The following is a 20,693-nucleotide window of genomic DNA, read 5'->3' as shown; positions in this document are numbered from 1 at the left end:
TTTTTCTTAAAAATTCATTTTAATTGTTTAAAGATTAGAAAGCAGAAAGAATAACCTTACATGTACTTATTTTCAATGAAATACTAGTTAATTAAATCAGAACCTGCCAAAATTCAAATTCATACACACTATAATTAATAATTTGTACACATCATAAAAACATAATTAAAGGAATTCATACGAAATACAATAGTGATTTAAATCCTTTACCAAAACATAAACGAATACTATCAATAAAAAATACAAAGTATACAATGTAAAGAAAAATGATGTATTAAGTCTTACATTTTATTACGATGTCCAATATTTTGGCAATTCCTCAGCAGAGAACTTGTCATTACTGTTTCCACAAATGGGATTCTTTTCGTGGGGATACTGTTTAATTTGCTGTCTTCTCTCTTCTGGTCTGCTATTTCTCCCTGATTTCTTCCTTCCGTATCTTCACATAGAGAGGATTTGGTTGATATAGAATGACTAGAGTCAGAATTCATCCATTTCTCAGAAATATCTGGTGATTCCAGTTTATACCTGTCTGCACAAGACTGGAGAACTCTATTTTGCAGGATGCTATCACTGCCTGTAGCTAAATGATTTTGCTGGACTTCTGATTCTTCTCTCTGGGTGATACGTGCATCCCCGCGTTCATGTGAATATCGGCATTCATTACTAAGTGTCATTAATTTCTTATTATAATGGCAGAGATTTTCTGCAGCATCCAAGGTGACCAAATTTCTAAACAAATAAAGAAGACATTTAATAATAAGAACTATATCACCAATATTAAAACATATAGGTTTTGGAAATTTCCCTTGTGTGGTTTGACATGAAAATTAAGCTTTACTACAATATTCATTAAAAACTTATTTCTGGTTGTTTATATAGAAATTGATCTCATTTCTAACAAAATTTGAAAATATTTGTTTAGCTAATTTAGATCCGTCAATCCAGACAAAATGTCTGGAAGTTTTAGAACCATTTTTATTCTAGGTATTTTTGGTACAATTGAATGAGAAAAATCCATGCTTTTACTACCATAAACATGAGAGATCATGGCTGCCTAAATTTGGAGAAGTTATTTATGAAACAAAGTTAAAAGTACTTTCTACATTGACTCTTGCCATGCAAAATATTTGTATTGGACTTTTAAACAAAGAATTTATATTATGGGAAAGTTTTTATTCCCCCTTTTCTCTGGAAAAACAATCCATTGCAAAGAAAATTCAAATACTTTAAGATATAAATGGTGGTGATTCTCTTAAACAATTGTTGAATTTTTATCTTATGGAGGCTATGGCTTATGTAATTAATCAAACTTTCTGTTTGCCAGATTTGAGGATCTCAGTAGCAAATGTAAAGAACTTTGCACTTGTATGAGCCTTTTTCTTGGCTACACTTTATTTACCTTCCATTATTTATTTTTTTTTAATTTTACTTACTCCAACTGTATATTTTCTAACTATATTTAATATATAGCCACAAGCTGCCTTATCTTTTTCTTGCAGGATATAAATAAATACAAAACTTTTAACCATACCATAAAAATGAAAGTTATAGTTCCTAAATGTAGAGATAAATAGTCTTGTGTTCACAAAGGTATTATCAGACATTAGCATAGTCTCCTCCAATATATATTTTTGATATTTTGTATTTCATTCATTTTGGTGGCTAATAATGTAGAAAAGTTTCAATTCAATATTAGGATATCAAGTGGTTATTGATTAGGTATTGAATTCACCATTTATTATTAATATAAAATATAGTCTATTTTCCATTATCAATGCCAAAATGAAACAAGTTGCAATGACAATGGATTATCCAAAGGAATTGAGAAATCTATGTTTCAACATGAGAGATATCAAGGGTCACCTTTAAACAAAAAATTGCATATTACCATACATATTCAAGGAAGTATGTTTAGTTTTGCACAAAATAAATGTAAATAACCTTAGTCTTTATTAAAGGTAAAAAGTATCTGTAACAATTATTATTTTTGAGAGAGAGAGAGAGAGAGAGAGAGAGAGAGAGAGAGAACAAGCAAGAGGCAGAGAGAGAGGGAGAGAAAGAGAATCCCAAGCAGGCTCCGCACAGTCAGTGTAGAGCCTGAGGTGGGGCTCCAAGTCACAAGCAGTGAGATCAAGATCATGACCTGAGCCAAAATCAAGAGTTGGATGCTTAGCCAACTGAGCCACCAGGCACCTAGGTGCCCCAGACAATTGGGATTATTTAAAAGCTGTGAGATTTGTTTTTAATCTGAATGGACTATATACAAAAATATTTAAATTTTTTTTTCAACGTTTTTCGTTTTTTTTATTTTTGGGACAGAGAGAGACAGAGCATGAACGGGGGAGGGGCAGAGAGAGAGGGAGACACAGAATCGGAAACAGGCTCCAGGCTCCGAGCCATCAGCCCAGAGCCTGACGCGGGGCTCAAACTCACAGACCGTGAGATCGTGACCTGGCTGAAGTCAGACGCTTAACCGACTGCGCCACCCAGGCGCCCCCAAAAATATTTAAATAGAAAAACCAAATCTTATGTAGATGGGCATGTATGAAAGTGCAAAGAGCAATAATTTAAAAATTAAGTTTAGGTATTTAGAAGCGCATATTACAATTATAATTCCAGTTTTAATGGAGAGTCATCATAAGTGAAATATGAAATCACTTTCCTTTTTCATTTATGTTTTCTGGAGCAATGCAAGTTAGAAAATATAATTATAGAGGGGTGTCCAGGTGGTTCAGTCAGTTAAGCGATCAAGTTTTGATTTCGGCTCAGGTCATGATCTCATGGTTTGTAAGATCAAGCCCCACACTGGTCTCTGTCCTGACAGTGCAGAGCCTGCTTGAGATCCTCTCTCTCCTTCTCTCTGCTCCTTCCCCACTCATGCTCTCTCAATAAAAAATATTAAAAATCTTTAAAAATAAAAGAGTATACAATTATAGAAAGATCAAATATAATTCATTCATACTAACATACCCTGAATTTTGGAGGGGGATGGGAAATTCTCTTTCTTTTATATCTAATTGGGATTCTACTCTCAACTTCTGTTCTTCTGAATATGTGCATGTGTTGACTGCTCTTATCTACTGTGCGCTCATAATATTTGAATATATTAATATATGTACAATATATCTAATACATAATAAATGTTGTATGCCTTGCTCCATTGTAACTGTTTGTCTAATTTTCTCTTATGCTAATCTGTTAATTCTTTGAAGATAAAGTATAAAACTTAGCTTATTGTATATTTTGTTTACAATCACTGTCAAATAAATTTATGACTGATTCATTGAATGACTGACTGAAGGGATGTTTGATTCTTGTCTTGAAGCTATCCTCATGATTTCACTTATCTAACACTTTAGCATTGAAATTATATTTTATATTGTGCTTTTAAGAGAGAATATCCTTAAAACACACAGTACTAATTTTAAAAAATCACTATTAATCAGCGTATTTTTTTAATTATATACATAAATTGCATTATTTCTTTAAATTATGAGAAGAGAACAGTCTTACCCTTTCACAGTAATATACTTTTCAATTAGTAAGTTGAATTCTTGAATCTGGGACTGACAAAGTACCAAGAAACGTCCTAATTCTGGTTGATAGTATTCTTCAGTCTGCCTTTCTGAACAAGAGTTTATCATTTCACCATTGAGGATTCTTAGAGCCGGTAACACTTTAAGTAGAGAATGCCTATTGAAAGCAGGAAAAAAATAAATAATCTTGAAGAGTTTATATCTAAAATAACCATATACCTATTACTTAAACAATATAAACACAGAGTATATCTCAGAAAATGCTATTGATTTTGTAGAGAAAATGATACTGTTAAATTTGTTAAAAATTTCTATGGTATCATGTCATGTACAAAGTTAAATTTTAGAGACTTGACAAACATTTAACCATTTTCTTCTATAACATAAACGGGAAATTTAGCAGATGGAAACTTGGGCTGGGAGTAAATAAAAAGCTACATTATAAAAAATAATATCAGATACAGTATTTTAAAAATATGATAATTAAAATAAAACTACTGAAATTTGTTGCTTATTTTAGAAGTAGAGGTAAATTTTGATTGTTTCTCTTAGTAAAACATAGTTAAGAGTAGGGCTAAAACAAGAGTAGTAAACAATCACCTTGTTTATCATGATCTGAAAAATCTAAACTTATATTTCTTCTTGAATCTTGCTAAAAATTATGATAATAAAAATATTCAAAGTATGCACAAAAGTCTGTACCAATTTAAAAGGCTAATGGTGTGAAAAACCAAGCCAGACAGCAAGAGCTTTCCACCAGGCCTAGCCATTTATAAGTATTTACCCAATCCTTTCACAAGGATACTGTGGGCCTCTTTTCACAAGGCCATTAATGGTCAAAGGGGTAAAATGGACTTCTTGAATGAATAAATCCCCCTTAGTTAGAAACTAAATTTCTTACGAGGAAAAGTACAAAACTGATGAAAGATATCAACAAACTAAATAAATAGGAAGATGTCCAATGAAGATATTTTCATAGATAGGAAGTTCAAAATTGTTCAAGATGATGTTCAAAATGATACTAAAATTTACAAAAAGAAGCCAAAAAACAACAAAAAATCCAAAAAGACAGAAACAAAAAACAAACAAGAATAGCCAATTCCACACTGAAAAAGAAGAAAAAAGTTGGAAAACTAACACTTTTCACTTCACACTTACTACAAAGCCACAGTAATTATGACAGTATGGTATTGGCGAAAGAATAGACAAATTTATCAACGGAAGAGAGACAGACAAATATATCAATGGAAGAGAAGAGAGAACCCAGAAGTAGACCTCCATGAATCTACTAAAGTGGATCAGTCAACTAATCTTTGACAAAGAAGCAAAGGCAATACAATGGAACAAAGATAAATGATGCTAGAACAATCAGACATTTACATGCAAAAAAGTGAATCTAGACACAGACTTTGTATCCTTCAAAAATTTAACTCAAAATGGGTCATATACCTAAATGTAAAATGCAAAACCATAAAACTACTAGAAGATAACATAGGAGAAAAAATTAGACGGCACTGGTATAATGATGACTTTTTGATAATAACACCAAAGATACAATTCATGAAAGAAATAATTGATAAGATGGACTTCATTAAAATTAAAAACTTCTGCCCTGTGAAAGAGTATTGAGAGAATGTGAAGACAAGCAATATACTAGGAAAAATATCTGATAAAGGGTTGTTATCCAAAATATATGAAGAAATTCTAAAGCTCAATAAGAAAATAAATACACCAATTAAAAAATGGGCCATAAAACTTAATAGACCCCTCACCAAAGAAAATATACAGATGGTAAGTAAGTATATGAAAGATACTCAACATCATTTGTCATTAGAAAACTGTAAATTAAAATAACAAGATACTATTATCTATTAGAATGGCCAGTTCAAAACGCTGACAATACCAAACGCTGGTGAGGATGTGAAGAAATAAAAACCCTCATTCGTGCTGGTGGAAATGCGGAATCAGTGCAGCTATTTCGGAAGATAGTTTGGTGGTTTCTTACAAAAGTTAACATACTTTTACTATACGATCCAGCAATGTGCTTCTCAGATTTACCTAAATGAATTAAAAACTGTATCTGCACCAAAATCTCCACACAGGTGTTTATAGCAGCTTTATTTGTAATTGCCAAAACCCAGAAACAACCAAGATATCCTTCAGTAGGTGAAAGGATAAATAAACTGAGTTACATCCATACAAAGGAGTATTATTCAGCACTAAAAAGAGATGAACTATTAGGCCATGAGTAGGGAAGATTCCTAAATGCATATTACTAAGTGAAAAAAGACAATCGGATAGGGCTACATGCTGTACAATTCCAGCTATATGAAATTCTTGAAAAAAGTCAAAACTGAGACAGTAAAAAGATCAGCGTTTTCCAGGGATTAAGGTGAAGGGAGGGAGGAACAGGCAAAGCACAGAGCATTTTTAGGGCAGTGAAACTATTCCGTATGATACTACTACATAGCGAATACATGTCATTATACATTTATCAAAATCCATAGAATACACAACACCAAGAACAAACCCTAATGTAAAGTATGGACTTCAGGTGATAATGATGTGTTGATGTAGGTTCATCAATTATAACAGGTATACCACTTTGGTGTAGGATGCTGATAGTCGGGGAGGTTGTCTATGTGTGGGGACAGGGTATACCTGGGAATTCTCTGTATTTTCTGCTTAATTTTGATAACCTGACCTTCTCTAAAATATAAAGTTTTTTAATGTTTATTTATTTATTTTGAGAGACAGAGCACAAGTGGGGAAGGGGCAGAGAGAAAGAGAGAGAGAGAGAGAGAGAGAGGAGAGAGAGAGAAAGAGAGAGAGAATCCCAAGCAGGATCTGCACTGTCAGTGTGGAGCCCAACACGGGGATCAATTTCATGAATCATGAGATTATGACCTGAGCTGAAATCAAGAGCCAGATGCTTAACTGACTAAGCTACCCACATGGCCCCCACATATAAAGTTTTTAATTAAAACACAAAATAAGACAAACTCACAGTTCTCTAAAAACTAAATGAAGGACGGCAAGATAAGATTACAAAAATGCCAAGGTTTAAGAAAGAAAACTCCAGTCAGGTACTCCTTCCACCTAGATGGTATATAGTCAGGGTCAACATATCCATTTATAAAAACACAATTGTAAAATATAATTTTTATATTTATAGAAATACTTTATATAATAATTTATATATAACTTAAATTTATATAAATTTATATTTACATATTTATGTATACTTTATATATAAATGAAGAAAGTGGTCCACTGAGGCAAAAATGCCAAGGCCCAACTAAAGTCATAACACATTACTATGTATAGTTATGATCTTGATAGTCTTGGTATTTAATAAAAGATAATCACAAGAAATGTATAAATACATTTCCTTTAATGAAAGCAAAAAAAGAGAAGAACATCACAGTTTTTCACTTACTCAGGATACATGATTAATTTCCCATGCTTACCTCCCTCCACCCTTTGAGAAATAATACTTTTTTTCTCTCGCAGATATTTAAATAAGGAAAGAGGGAAAGCAAGCAGATTATGTTCAAGATAACTATCAGATGTTTTACAGTGTTAAAGAGCTTAATCTAGTTAAGAAAACTTGGGTCCATCACTTCTTGGCCTTTTGGCTAAGATCAAGTGAAGACTAGGGTCCATTTATTTGGAACTTTTTTAAGCTTTTTTTTTTTTTTTTTTTAGGCTTGAAGATACCAATATTGGTCATATCATAAACTACCACACTTACTACAAAAGGTTAAATAACTAGCATATATTGCATTTCTGTTTGGATTCATTTTAAGATGTGGTTCAAAAGCAGAATGCTAATTAAGATAATGGCTATTCATCACAGAGGTACAATACTAAATATAACATGAAATCTTTGACTGAGGCTACCATCAAAACAAGGAAAGGTTGAGCTCTGAAATTGAAGCTGGTAATAATTAAAATATAATGGAGAGATTAACTATCCATATTCTATCCTATCAAATTGTTTATTACATTAGTAATGAAACTATATTGCATTCTAAATCTCCCTCAAGTATACAGTCAAGTTTTCTTCAAGACATGACATGTCAGAATAACGTGGCTATAAAATGCCACATATGAAATAAAGATGCTTTTGAAATGTGATAATAAAGGGTACTAAAAGTTAAAACTGTATTGGTGTTTATACAGCTTAAAAAAGAACATGCTCTAATCCTATTGATGATCTTATTTCATTAGATCATCTCCTAAAATACAGAAGAGCAAATGTAAGGCTTCAATAATGTGATGGAACCAGCCCTAGACAATAACCAACAGTTTTAATTCCTTGTGTACCATGCAAATTTCTCTCTGATAATTTGGTCTCCAGAGTGGACCTGATCAGCAGAAGGAATGAGGTATGCTAATGACCTGCTTTGGTCTTTAAAATAGGTATATTTCTTATAAGGAAAATTAATAAAGCAGATTTTCTTATTATAATTTGGATCTCTTAAGACTTAGATAAAGCTGGGGCGCCTCGGTGGCTCAGTTGGTTAAGCGACTGACTTCAGCTCAGGTCATGCTCTTACAGTTCATGAGTTAAAGCTCCGCGTCAGGCTCTGTTCTGACAGCTTGGAGCCTGAAGCCTGCTTCAGATTCTGTGTCTCCCTCTACTTCTCCCCCTCCCCTGCCCGTGCTCTGTCTCTCCCTCAAAAAAATAAACATTAAAATTTTTTTTAAAGAGGTAAAGCTGATTTTTTAATTTCTATTGTTCAGTTAGTTCTGGTTGAACAATAACAATAAGCTGTTGGATCTATAATACTTTTCATTGGGATCCTGGACCTACAGTGATATTGCAGATGAAGTAACACTTAAAACCCTCTTGAACAGCCATCTTTCAGGTGTCATTTTATCTAATTAAGAAGATGTCAACAAAATGAAGAAAATACTCATGCTGCAATCATGAGAACCACAGGGTCTCACACATGTGTTCTTTATCTTAGTCACTCTCTAAATCCATTGTGATGGTAATTCAAGGCTAAATCTCTATGTGTGTCTCCAACCTTGCAGGGCAAGGTCTCTGAAAAGATCCTCCTTGAACTACTGTATCAGTAGTACCCGGGATAATTTTTTAAATTCACTTACACCAAAGACCTCTGTTGGTGGGTTCTGGGGAGTTTGCATTTTAATTTTTTTAACATGTATTTATTATTGAGAGACAGAGAGACACAGAGCATGAGCAGGGGACGGGGAGAGAGAGGGGGAGACACAGAATCTGAAGCAGGCTCCAGCTTCTGAGCAAGCTGTCAGCACACAGCCTGATGCGGGTCTCGAACTCACAAACCGCAAGACCATGACCTGAGCTGAAGTTGGATGCTCAACCAACTGAGCCACCCAGGTGCCCCTTCCTGTGTCTCCCCCTCTCTTTGCCAGAACTATTGTTTTGGTTTTTTTTAATTTTTTAAACATGTTTATTTCTGAGAGAGAGAAACAGCATGAGCATGGGAGGGGCAAAGAGAGGGGAAAACACAGGATCCAAAGCAGGCTCCAGGCTCTGAGCTGTCAGCACAGAACCCGACTTGGGCCTCAAACTCACAGAGCAGTGAGGTCGTGACCTGAGATGAAGTCGGATGCTCAACCGACTGAGCCACCCAGGCGCCCCTGCATTTTTAAAATACAGCTTTTCTTATGGCTTTAAAGAACCAATGCATTGGCGGGGGGGGGGGGGGGGGGGGGGGGGAGGGTGGGGAATGGGCTACAACAAGTTATGCAAAAATTAGAGATGTTCAGGTTTAAACTTAAAAAAAAAAACTTTGAAATTTTATCATTTTGCAATTGTCTTAAATTTTCAGGAAAAATATAGCTTTCTTGTAAACTTGAGGCATGCCCTATATATATATCAATGATGCCAGAGAATTTGCTAAAATAAGAGATATTGTGGGCCTGGACAGTTACATTCCAATGATCTGTTCACTGATTAACATTGCCATTGGTTTTACATAAATGGTGCAAAAGTTTCTTAGGAAAGTATTCTTGTAACACTGAAGTTACAGAGTACATATCAAATAGGTAGAGAAACCAGTTTTCTATTCAGAAATAATTAATGACAAACACAGAGCCATTTTAACTAAATGACCCAATATAATCCTAGAAGCAAAATATAAGAATTTGCTTATCAGATTAATGGAAGGACCAATGATTTACCACAAGTATCCTATTTAACAAAACAACTGTTTATGCCCTAGACAACCAAAATAATAAGAAAATAAGTAAATCCAAAGGTAACTAATACAAGGCATTAGGTATTTGTAGGTATTGCAAGTGGCATTATGTGGAAGCTGTTTGGATGCTAACTAACCAGATTAGCAAGGGGCAAAATGATAATTTTGTCATCAAATACTACATTTTGAATATGGCTATGAATATAGATATTATTATGTACAATATTATAGCTATAGGGAATAATTACAGAAAATGTGGATCAATGGGGCTTGAATTTTTTTCTTTTTTTCTTTTTATTTACTTATTTTTTTTTTAATTTTTTTTTTTCAACGTTTATTTATTTTTTTGGGACAGAGAGAGACAGAGCATGAACGGGGGAGGGGCAGAGAGAGAGGGAGACACAGAATCGGAAACAGGCTCCAGGCTCTGAGCCATCAGCCCAGAGCCTGACGCGGGGCTCGAACTCCCGGACCGCGAGATCGTGACCTGGCTGAAGTCGGACGCTTAACCGACTGCGCCACCCAGGCGCCCCAATTTACTTATTTTTATATATGAAATTGATTGACAAATTGGTTTCCATACAACACCCAGTGCTCATCCCAAAAGGTGCCCTCCTCAATACCCATCACCCACCCTCTCCTCCCTCCCACCCCCCATCAACCCTCAGTTTGTTCTCAGTTTTTAAGAGTCTCTTATGCTTTGGCTCTCTCCCACTCTAACCTCTTTTTTTTTTTTTTTCCCCTTCCCCTCCCCCATGGGTTCCTGTTAAGTTTCTCAGGATCCACATAAGAGTGAAACCATATGGTATCTGTCTTTCTCTGTATGGCTTATTTCACTTAGCATCACACTCTCCAGTTCCATCCACGTTGCTACAAAAGGCCATATTTTATTTTTTCTCATTGCCACGTAATATTCCATTGTGTATATAAACCACAATTTCTTTATCCATTCATCAGTTGATGGACATTTAGGCTCTTTCCATAATTTGGCTATTGTTGAGAGTGCTGCTATGAACATTGGGGTACAAGTGGCCCTATGCATCAGTACTCCTGTATCCCTTGGATAAATTCCTAGCAGTGCTATTGCTGGGTCATAGGGTAGGTCTATTTTTAATTTTCTGAGGAACCTCCACACTGCTTTCCAGAGCGGCTGCACCAATTTGCATTCCCAACAGTGCAAGAGGGTTCCCGTTTTTCCACATCCTCTCCAGCATCTATAGTCTCCTGATTTGTTCATTTTGGCCACTCTGACTGGCGTGAGGTGATATCTGAGTGTGGTTTTGATTTGTATTTCCCTGATAAGGAGCGACGCTGAACATCTTTTCATGTGCCTGTTGGCCATCCGGATGTCTTCTTTAGAGAATTGTCTATTCATGTTTTCTGCCCATTTCTTCACTGGGTTATTTGTTTTTCGGGTGTGGAGTTTGGTGAGCTCTTTATAGATTTTGGATACTAGCCCTTTGTCCGATATGCCATTTGCGAATATCTTTTCCCATTCCGTTGGTTGCCTTTTAGTTTTGTTGGTTGTTTCCTTTGCTGTGCAGAAGCTTTTTATCTTCATAAGGTCCCAGTAATTCACTTTTGCTTTTAATTCCCTTGCCTTTGGGGATGTGTCGAGTAAGAGATTGCTACGGCTGAGGTCAGAGAGGTCTTTTCCTGCTTTCTCCTCTAAGGTTTTGATGATTTCCTGTCTCACATTTAGGTCCTTTATCCATTTTGAGTTTATTTTTGTGAATGGTGTGAGAAAGTGGTCTAGTTTCAACCTTCTGCATGTTGCTGTCCAGTTCTCCCAGCACCATTTGTTAAAGAGGCTGTCTTTTTTCCATTGGATGTTCTTTCCTGCTTTGTCAAAGATGAGTTGGCCATACGTTTGTGGGTCTAGTTCTGGGGTTTCTATTCTATTCCATTGGTCTATGTGTCTGTTTTTGTGCCAGGGGCTTGAATTTTTACATTGAAAATATTTTGATGTTACATTCATCACCTTTACATAAGAAAAAGTCCAAAACAGTTTATTTGTGTCAAAATATTTGAAATTTCTTTGGATGTAAAAATTAGTTTGTTTGGATCTTCAAGACCATGACAATATCTTGATATTTATGATTTATATAATAAATATCCATATTTGATTTGGTGTTTTATGTTAAAAATTGTTTGCTATTTTTTTTAAAGGAATAGTTATCAGAACTATATAAATCAGTAGTGTAGTAGGTTGGCCTTCAGTTCAAATGCAGCCTTAGAAGACTCTATGATGAATATATTAGAAAGTGCTGTAACAAGTTGATTCATGTTGGAAATGAAGTATAAGAATACTGTGAGATCTCAACATTAGTTTTTCCAGCTGGGGTCCTCCTAGCCAAGGGCTGAATCAATATTTCATTTAGTGAAAACTTCCTGGTGAATATTCTGTCACTTAAGAGACTCTATTAATCATTAACGAATGAAACACATTCCCAAAGGAGATTCCAAACTGAGTTTGTAGATTAAGTTTTAAAAAGAGATTTTTTTAGTACATCAGTTTTGTCCATGTTATCACTGGCCAGACATGAAAGTAAGAAGCCAATTGGGAAAATCTATAACTAATCCCTTTGTTGGTATCACGGGGTTATGTAAAGTTCATTGGAACATACTGCTTACCCAAGTTTGAGTTGATCCTTTCATTAACAAATCCCTATTTTATAGATTACCAGATTTTAAACCCTTTAGATAACTGAATCTCTTCTTGAAATTATGAAATCTCTTATTAGGCCCACTGATCTAAATGAAATTTGATAAGCAAAATTTTTAAGTTGGTTTTACTCTAGTACAATAAATTTTATTTAAACATAGAAATTATAATAGCTAAATAACTGTACATGTCTATAATATAAATACTACCTTTTTTCAACATTATTTTTAATTAAATATTTGCTTTAAAACTGTAAAGTATATATACATAGTAAGTATAGTATATGTTAGTATAGCACTAAGTATATATACTTAGTATAGTAGTAAAATGTGAATGTTTATCTTTATATATTTAAACAGATTTATATCAATATATTTCACTATGAGCATATTTTATCCAGCAAACTAAGTATTTATTCTTCATACCAAAAAAAACCCATAAATAAATTCAAAGATTATTCAGGACATAGATTTGTTTCTAGTTATTGCAACTGGCAACATGGCAGCTGTTTGAATGGAAACTCATACCAGATCAGCAACAGAATTCATGTCCTATTTGCCCAACTCCTAATAGAAAAACCACGGCCTGCAAAGAGCTTGCTCTGAATATTGGGCACAGCCACCTATTTCTGTTTGTCATCATAGATTTGGTCTATATAGTTACTTAGAAAAATAAAGATATCTACCTAAAAACAACCCATCAGGTATTTTCATTATAAATAATATCACCTGCCAAGAAGAGGCTTTTGGGCATAATTACACTCCACCTTTTGTGTGGAAGTTTCATTCTAAGGTCTAGGTTCTAAAAACGGGGACCCAAAACCTGGGGATTTGTGTTTTAAATCCCAGTGTAAGAAAAGCATGGCCCCAGAACTTGAGCTAGTATATCTAGATGGGGACCTTGACTTCTTCTATTTTGGATGACATAGTCCTTTTCCAGGTGGAAAAAGGTCTAGAAACACATTTAAGGTTTTTTGTTTGTTTGTTTGTTTCACATATATATACACCTTCTTTAACTAGTTGCAATGTCTGATCTCCTTATAATTTGATATTAACTAATATTTGGTATAGTAGTAGTATAGTAGTAGTAACTTGTCCTAAGATCAGGTTTTCAGAAAACAGGAAGAATGTCACAAACACTATGGTCCCTAAAAGTCTAAAGACTCCAATTGTAGAACTCCTGACATCCTGACATTGATAATTACTGCAAACTGATAAATAAGTATCAATTGTCAATTTATGGGTAATAATACTTTCAATCCCTGAAGTAAATTTTAAAAATTCAATAGAGGGGAGTCTGGGGGGCTCAGTCAGTTAAGCATCTGACTCTTGATTTCAGCTCAAGTCATTATCTCATGGTTTGTGGTATGGAGCCACACATCGGGCTCCATGCTAGCAGTGCAGCACCTGCTTGGGATTCTCTCCCTCCCTTTCTCTCTCTCTCTGCCCTTTCCCTGTGCACATGCTCTCTCTCTCTCAATAAATAAATAAACATTAAGAAATCCAAGAGAAAAATTAGAGGGGGTGAAACGCATTTTTTTTCAAGATTTTACACATTACAATGTAAATTTCTATAATGTATTCCTTCAACAAATAATTTTGGTTATCTATGACATTATGGATGTCATGCAGACATACTTGCCTTGCATAAGTCTACATACAGTGTATGTGTGTGTGTGTGTGTGTGTGTGTGTGTGTGTATGTAATAACTACACATAGTCTATATAGTTACTTAGGAAAATAAAGGTATCTACCTAAAAATAATCCATCAGATATTTTCATTATAAATGATATCACCTGCAAAGCAGAGCCTATTAGACATAATTGCTCTTCTTTTTGTGTAGAAAATGTTACTCTAAGGTCATTCTTCCAGTTCTAAAGTAGAAGGATCTGTACAATATCTGGGATCACTTCCACTACTTAATTTTAGTCCTTTTTTAATTCCTGGACTTTCTACTAACATAGAACGTGGCTACCTTCCTTAATCTCTTACCACTTTTATGCTGAAAAGAAATCTTCCACAAATACTATTTTCCTTTTCACACAACTATTCAAAATTTCTCTATAGTTCCTTAAAAATAAAGGCTAACATTTACCAAGTGTGCTATATGCCAGGCACTACTATAAAATGCTTCTGTCTTGCAGTTAGTTTGGCTTTATGACTAGTTACATCCAGTGGAATATGAGAGAAATGATCAATGCCACCTTTTTAAAAATATATTTATTTTGCGAGAGAGAAAGCGTCAGTGGGAGAGGGGCAGAGGGCAAGGGAGAGAGAGAGAATCAAGCAGGTTCCACACTGTCAGTGCAAAGCCTGATGCAGGGCTCGAGCTCACAACCGCAAGATCATGACCTGAGCCAAAGTCAGACGCTTAACTGACTGAGCCACCCAGGCGCCGTAACCAATGCTACTTTTGAAAGCGGAGCAGTTAAATATCAGATGTGCTTTCCCTGTGGTCTTTTCCCCTCTTTCTCACCACAATCTATTATCTAAAAATGTCAGATTACATTGAAGTTACATGACACAGAGCCACAAAAGGGAAGCATCCTGAGTTTCCACGTCTGCTTAGATTAGACAGGATGAACTCACATCAGATGCAATATAAACCAAAAATAAGCTTCTATTGTATTAAACCACATAGATTTCTGGGTTTGCTGTTGTGTGGTATAACCTCTATTACCTTAATGAATAAATCCTGAGGTAGCTACTATTATTATACCCATTCTATAGATGAAGACACTGAGACATAGCACGATTAAGCAACTTGTGCAAGGCAAACAGCTAGGAAGTGGTGGAACTAGATATGCACCCGAGACGTTTACTCACAACACCTACATGTACACCCAGTATGCTAATAGGTCTCTCCATGACCACAGGATAAAGAAGACACCTTATCCGAGCATACAAGGCCCTTTACAATCTGGTAGCAATATATCATATGAAACAGTAAAGCAAGTATTTAAATTCCAGGCCTTAGAACTCAAAACCCTTCTCTGACATTTACAGAACTGAACAAATCACAAGGCATCTAAGCTTCAGTAAATACCCCCATAAAATCAGAATGATAATTACAGAACTCAGCTGAGTTGCTGTGAAGTAATATGTGTTGGTATTTAGCCCATTCCCTGACCCATTGTAAATGTATATACTTGATTTCTTATTTACTTCCAAAAGTATTTTCCACTATATCTACGTTACACCTGAATAGACCAGAGCCTAACCTCGCCTTTCATATTCCCTCATTTTCTTGGACATTTCCTCCATTGGAAGTGCTTTTTTTTCTTTTAACTTGATTTTAAATATTACTAAAATTCTGAGGTTTAATCCAAAGTCTGCCTCTTCAGCAAAAGTAGTTTTCTTGGTCACTCTAAATTAGGGTGGGATTTCTAAAGCATATCTGTTGCCTACAACAATCATCTGACATATGTATTAGGTACTGAAATCTAAGTGTTAAAAAGCACAGCTGAAGTCAGGTTGTTTGAATCCTGGCTCTTCCAGTGGCTAGCTGTGTAAACTGGGGCAAGTTATTTAGCCCTTTTGTGATTCTGTTTCCCTACCTGTCACTAGGTAGCTATTTTATTATACATTGTATTAAATGGGCACAAAGTAAATGCTATAATAGTGTTTGTTATCATTATTAGTTTTCATGGCTATCTTTTTTTGCATATATTTTATATCCCTATAAAGATTATAAACATGGTTTGAAATCATGGACTATATAGAATTTCCTTTAGAGAGTCCAAAATGTTAGAACATGGGTTGGATATAATAGGCATACACTAAATATTCGGTGACTTAATGAGACACCATAGTGTGGTTAGCCTAGACATGGAAAATAGTAGACTTCTGTATGCTTACCATGTTCTGGAAATTACTCTCAACAAAATATGTGTAGCGTTCCATTAAATTACCATAACTACCCCATAAGATAGGTACTATTATTATCCTTATTTTACCAGTGAGGATTTGGAGACATAGGAAAGTTGTTACTTGTCCAGGACCACATGGTATGAGGCAAGAACAGGATGTCCTTGTTTAAAAATACAGTGATTCCATGGGGTGCCTGGATGGCGCAGTCGGTTAAGCGTCCGACTTCGGCCAGGTCACGATCTCGCGGTCCGTGAGTTCGAGCCCCGCATCAGGCTCTGGGCTGATGGCTCAGAGCCTGGAGCCTTTTTCCGATTCTGTGTCTCCCTCTCTCTCTGCCCCTCCCCCGTTCATGCTCTGTCTCTCTCTGTCCCAAAAATAAATAAACGTTGAAAAAAAATTTTTTAAAAATAAATAAATAAAAATACAGTGATTCCAAAGTTTAGCGTGCATCAAATCATCCAAAGGGCTTGTTGAAGCACACATTAATAAACATCATCCCCTAGGTCCTTCTGATTAAGTGGGTCTGGACAGTGTCCAAGATTTTTCATCTCTAAAAGTTTCCAAGTGATGATGAATTTTCTCATCTAGGGATGTATCTTCAAAAACCACTTCAATCGGTTGTCCTCTCTCCTCTATAGTACACAGCTTAAATTGCACTTGGAAAAAGATATTTCTAAAGTAGAAGTTGGCAAGTTCTGTTCTAAAACATGTAAAACATACCAGGTTTCCCTAAAAAATGGTATAGCATTAGAAATTAATGTGGAAACACAGCTTTAAAGAATATAGAAAAACAGATTTACTGCAAAGATAACTCTTCTGTAATAAATGAACTATCAACAAGTAGCAAATTACACAGGTGTTTGACTTGATATAAAATGCTATTTTCTTAACCAAAGACCAATTAACAAATTCACAGAATCAATACATGTGAAAGAGGGTGTCAGAGGTGTGCAGTGGCCTCAGACAAGGGAGGGAAAGAGATTACTTCCTAGACTTTCTTAACCTGTTCTACAAGTGGATTAAGTCAGATATAGGAATTTTAAGCATGACCAGATCATTGGTTTTCCTGTAAGGTATACTCCGTTGGAAGTCATCAGAACGAGGATCTTCCAGGCTATGGCCACACATCATAGGAAAATCGAATCAGAACAGTCAACTGCTTATGCCCTAGGATTGGATGTCACAACCTTTTTTTTTCGATTATTCACTCCTTTTTGTCTATATTTTATTCATAAATGCTATATTTTCACTACCTGATCAAACTGATAAGATTTACATATTTGATCTAAACTCTGAGTATCCTGAAATGGGTTTTCTACCAAAATTTCAGTAAATATTTGCCTTTCTCTATACTTAGTGTGTTGTCAAACTTATCTTGCTAAATTAGGCTACAAGCCTTGTCTATTCTTACCTTGTTCTGTTTTGATGTACCCATGACTTGATATGATACAAATGTCAAATGTACAATAAACCATGTTAAACCATCTTACAAATACACACTGCTAGACATACAAAAGACAAGAATTTAGATCAGAATCACCACCAGTACTAGAAAAGTGAGCATTTTCAAAGCTTTTCAGAATTTTGGGATTTAATTCAATTGGATCTGGGTAAATGAAAAATGATCTGAGGGTGTATGAGAAAAAAACCATGTAAGCCAAGGGCAGGAATCAGTGGGAAAGAAAAAGTAGAAAAATTACAAGAATGTATATAAGGCTGGGAGTAATTCCTATCAGCAAAAATTGAAAGGATGTATATAAGAAGCAGTAGGAAAAATACTCAGGAAGTCAGTACCATAGCAGTAGAGCTAAATTGGCACCAGTCAAAAGATTTCTTTGAGACTTCCCTAACAGATACTAAAAGCAAGCTTTAAAAGCATCTCCCTAATTTAAGATAGCTGTTACATGTCAGAAATAAAATAGATGTTATCTAAAAAAAACGAACAAAATTAAGAAATCAACAGTATAAAATTTAAGACGTCCAGAATACCACCAAAATGATGAAGCATGCAAGAAGCAGGGAAATACGACTCGAAATTGGGGTGAAAGTCAATAAAAATAGGCCCCAAAATGACACGGATGATGAAACTAGCAGATAAGGATTTTAAAACAGCTATTATAAATATTCTCCATATGTTCAAGATGATTCAGGAAAACATCATGAGTATGATTAGGAGAGAAACTGCAAATGTTAAAAAAATAAATGAAACTTCTAGGATGAAAACCACAGTATCTGAACTCTGAACTGATTAATTCTGGACTTTAATATCAAAATAGATATATAAGAAGAAAATATCAGAGAACTTGAAGATATAGCAATAACTGTTAAGAGTGAAGTGCAAACAAAAAAAGTGTAATATATATATATATATATATATATATATATATATATATGTATATGTATATATACACAGACACCATGCATCATGAACAGAGCAATAGCAACTTCTAGAATATATCAAGTGGCCAAATATTGGTAAAATTGGAGTCCTAGCAGGACAAGATGGGGGGGGGGGGCAGAAAAAATATTTGAAAAGATAATGGCCAAAAAATTTCTAAATTTTATGAGAACTACAAATTCATCAGATTCAAGAGGTTCAACAGATCTCATGCACACGCACACAAGCAGGGGAGGGGCAGAGAGAGAGAATCTTAAGCACGCTCCACACTGAGCATGGAGCCCCACACAGGGCTTGATCTTACAACCCTGAGATCATGACCTGAGCCAAAATTAAGAGTCAAACTCTTAACTGACTGAGCCACCCAGAGGCCCTGATTCAATAGCTCTTAAGAAAAATAATCTACATAAAACCACAGCAAAATACATTATAATCAAATTGCTGAAAACCATGATAGAAAAATCTTAGAAATCTCCAGAGAGAATGTTGGCAGACTTCTCATCAGAAAAAAATGAAAGCCATAAGAGTGGAGAGACTTTTTTAAAGAACTGGAGGAAGTGACTGACTCCAAAGGGGCACTAGGCAATTTTTTAAGGTGATAAAAATGTTTAATGTCTTGATTGTGGTGGTTTGTACACCATACTCATACTTCTAAATAAAACTGATGAAGTTTGTCATGTGAAAATTATCTCAAAAAAGCTCATCATGAAAAAAGATGTTGGTCAGTTTTGAGGGTAATGGTATTAGCATAATATGAGAGTTTCAAATTAGAGAAACTTTTTTTATAAAAAAAAATCCATTCTAAAAAATTATAAAATATTTTTCTTCTATTAGGTCTAGGTACTGCAATATTTTAAAGAGAGGTATGAATTCACCTATCTTATAATCTGTACTTAAACAGACACCAAATTTCTCTTTTAAGAAAATAAAATCAAATTACTGGGAGAAAAAAATAATTTTAATTAGCAAGTTATGTGATTTAGATAACTTATAAAAAGTCATTCCCAATAAAAATGTATTTTCTATAAAGACAAGACCCAAGTGAATATCATACTAAAATTGTCACATAATTAATGGTATGGATCAAAATAATCATTTTAAATTTGCATTATTTCACACATGTGCAAAAAAATTATTGTAGGTTGAAGATATTTTTAAAACTAATTTTACAAAAAAATATCTTGTTTTGAATAACTTTTAAATTATTTTTATTAACTTTTTCCAAGAAATTAATAGGCACAGAGAAATTTTCATCAAACTGTGTTTTCTGTAACTATAATAAAGTACATAATAGGGTGCAACAATGTTTCTTACCTCCAGTTTACTTCTTGAAGAAGTGGGTTTCCAGTGAGAGACAATTCGTGGAGAGAATAGCATGCATTAAACCACTTAATGGCACTTGTAAGATCTATAGAAAATAAAAAATAAAAACCATTATGAAAGGTAATACAGAGAAAGAACAATAATCATTTATAAATGACCATTTATTTATTGATTAGGTAATAAAGGAAAGCAACAAAAATATTTATTCTGCAGAATACAGTGTGCTTTTAAAAAGAGGCTGTATTAAGAATACAGACTCCACTGTTAGAATATATATTTTTCCCACAATTGCTTTGTGATTCAGGCTCATACCTCTTACTGGATGAGGGTTAAATGAGATCATGTGTATAAAGAATTTAGAACAGTTTGTGCCAGATTGTTATCACAAAATCTAAAGAAGTTAAATTTAAAGTAGTAAGTGGTAAAATTGAACACATACCTAAAGAGAATTACGTGAACTTTTTTTTACTTTCAAAAGTAAGAAGAGTAAGTCAATCCAGGGTATATTACAGAAGGATTTATATACAATTGCTCTCCCACAGATAATCAGAAAACTGGACAATCCATATGAAGTACCTGTTTTTAAGCCTGCCTCTCAGAGATTGGAAACATATATGGTGCATCTACACTCACAGTGGTTTCCCATCTGAAAGCAGCTTACCACTTCAGAATAGTAGAGACCAAATGAAGAAGCTCTTTTGCTG

At 34.6% G+C, this 20,693-nt stretch overlaps 1 protein-coding gene across 13 annotated transcripts in view; it reads right to left on the bottom strand.

Annotated features, from left to right (window-relative positions):
* The window catches only part of LRRIQ1 (leucine rich repeats and IQ motif containing 1), a 232,830-nt gene that overhangs the window by 147,328 nt on the left and 64,809 nt on the right, over nucleotides 1-20,693 (bottom strand). For all 13 annotated transcript variants that reach the window (XM_019835297.3, XM_019835298.3, XM_019835299.3 and 10 more), the window contains exons 14-16: nucleotides 19,981-20,074; nucleotides 3,517-3,696; nucleotides 286-732 (exon numbers count right to left, since the gene is read on the bottom strand). In XM_019835297.3, coding sequence (XP_019690856.2) covers nucleotides 286-732; nucleotides 3,517-3,696; nucleotides 19,981-20,074 — 721 coding nt within the window. The remainder of the gene's footprint in view (nucleotides 1-285; nucleotides 733-3,516; nucleotides 3,697-19,980; nucleotides 20,075-20,693) is intronic.

This window comes from Felis catus, chromosome B4, assembly GCF_018350175.1.
Source record: "Felis catus isolate Fca126 chromosome B4, F.catus_Fca126_mat1.0, whole genome shotgun sequence".
NCBI lineage: Eukaryota > Metazoa > Chordata > Mammalia > Carnivora > Felidae > Felis > Felis catus.
This window is presented reverse-complemented; position numbering and strand designations above follow the sequence as displayed.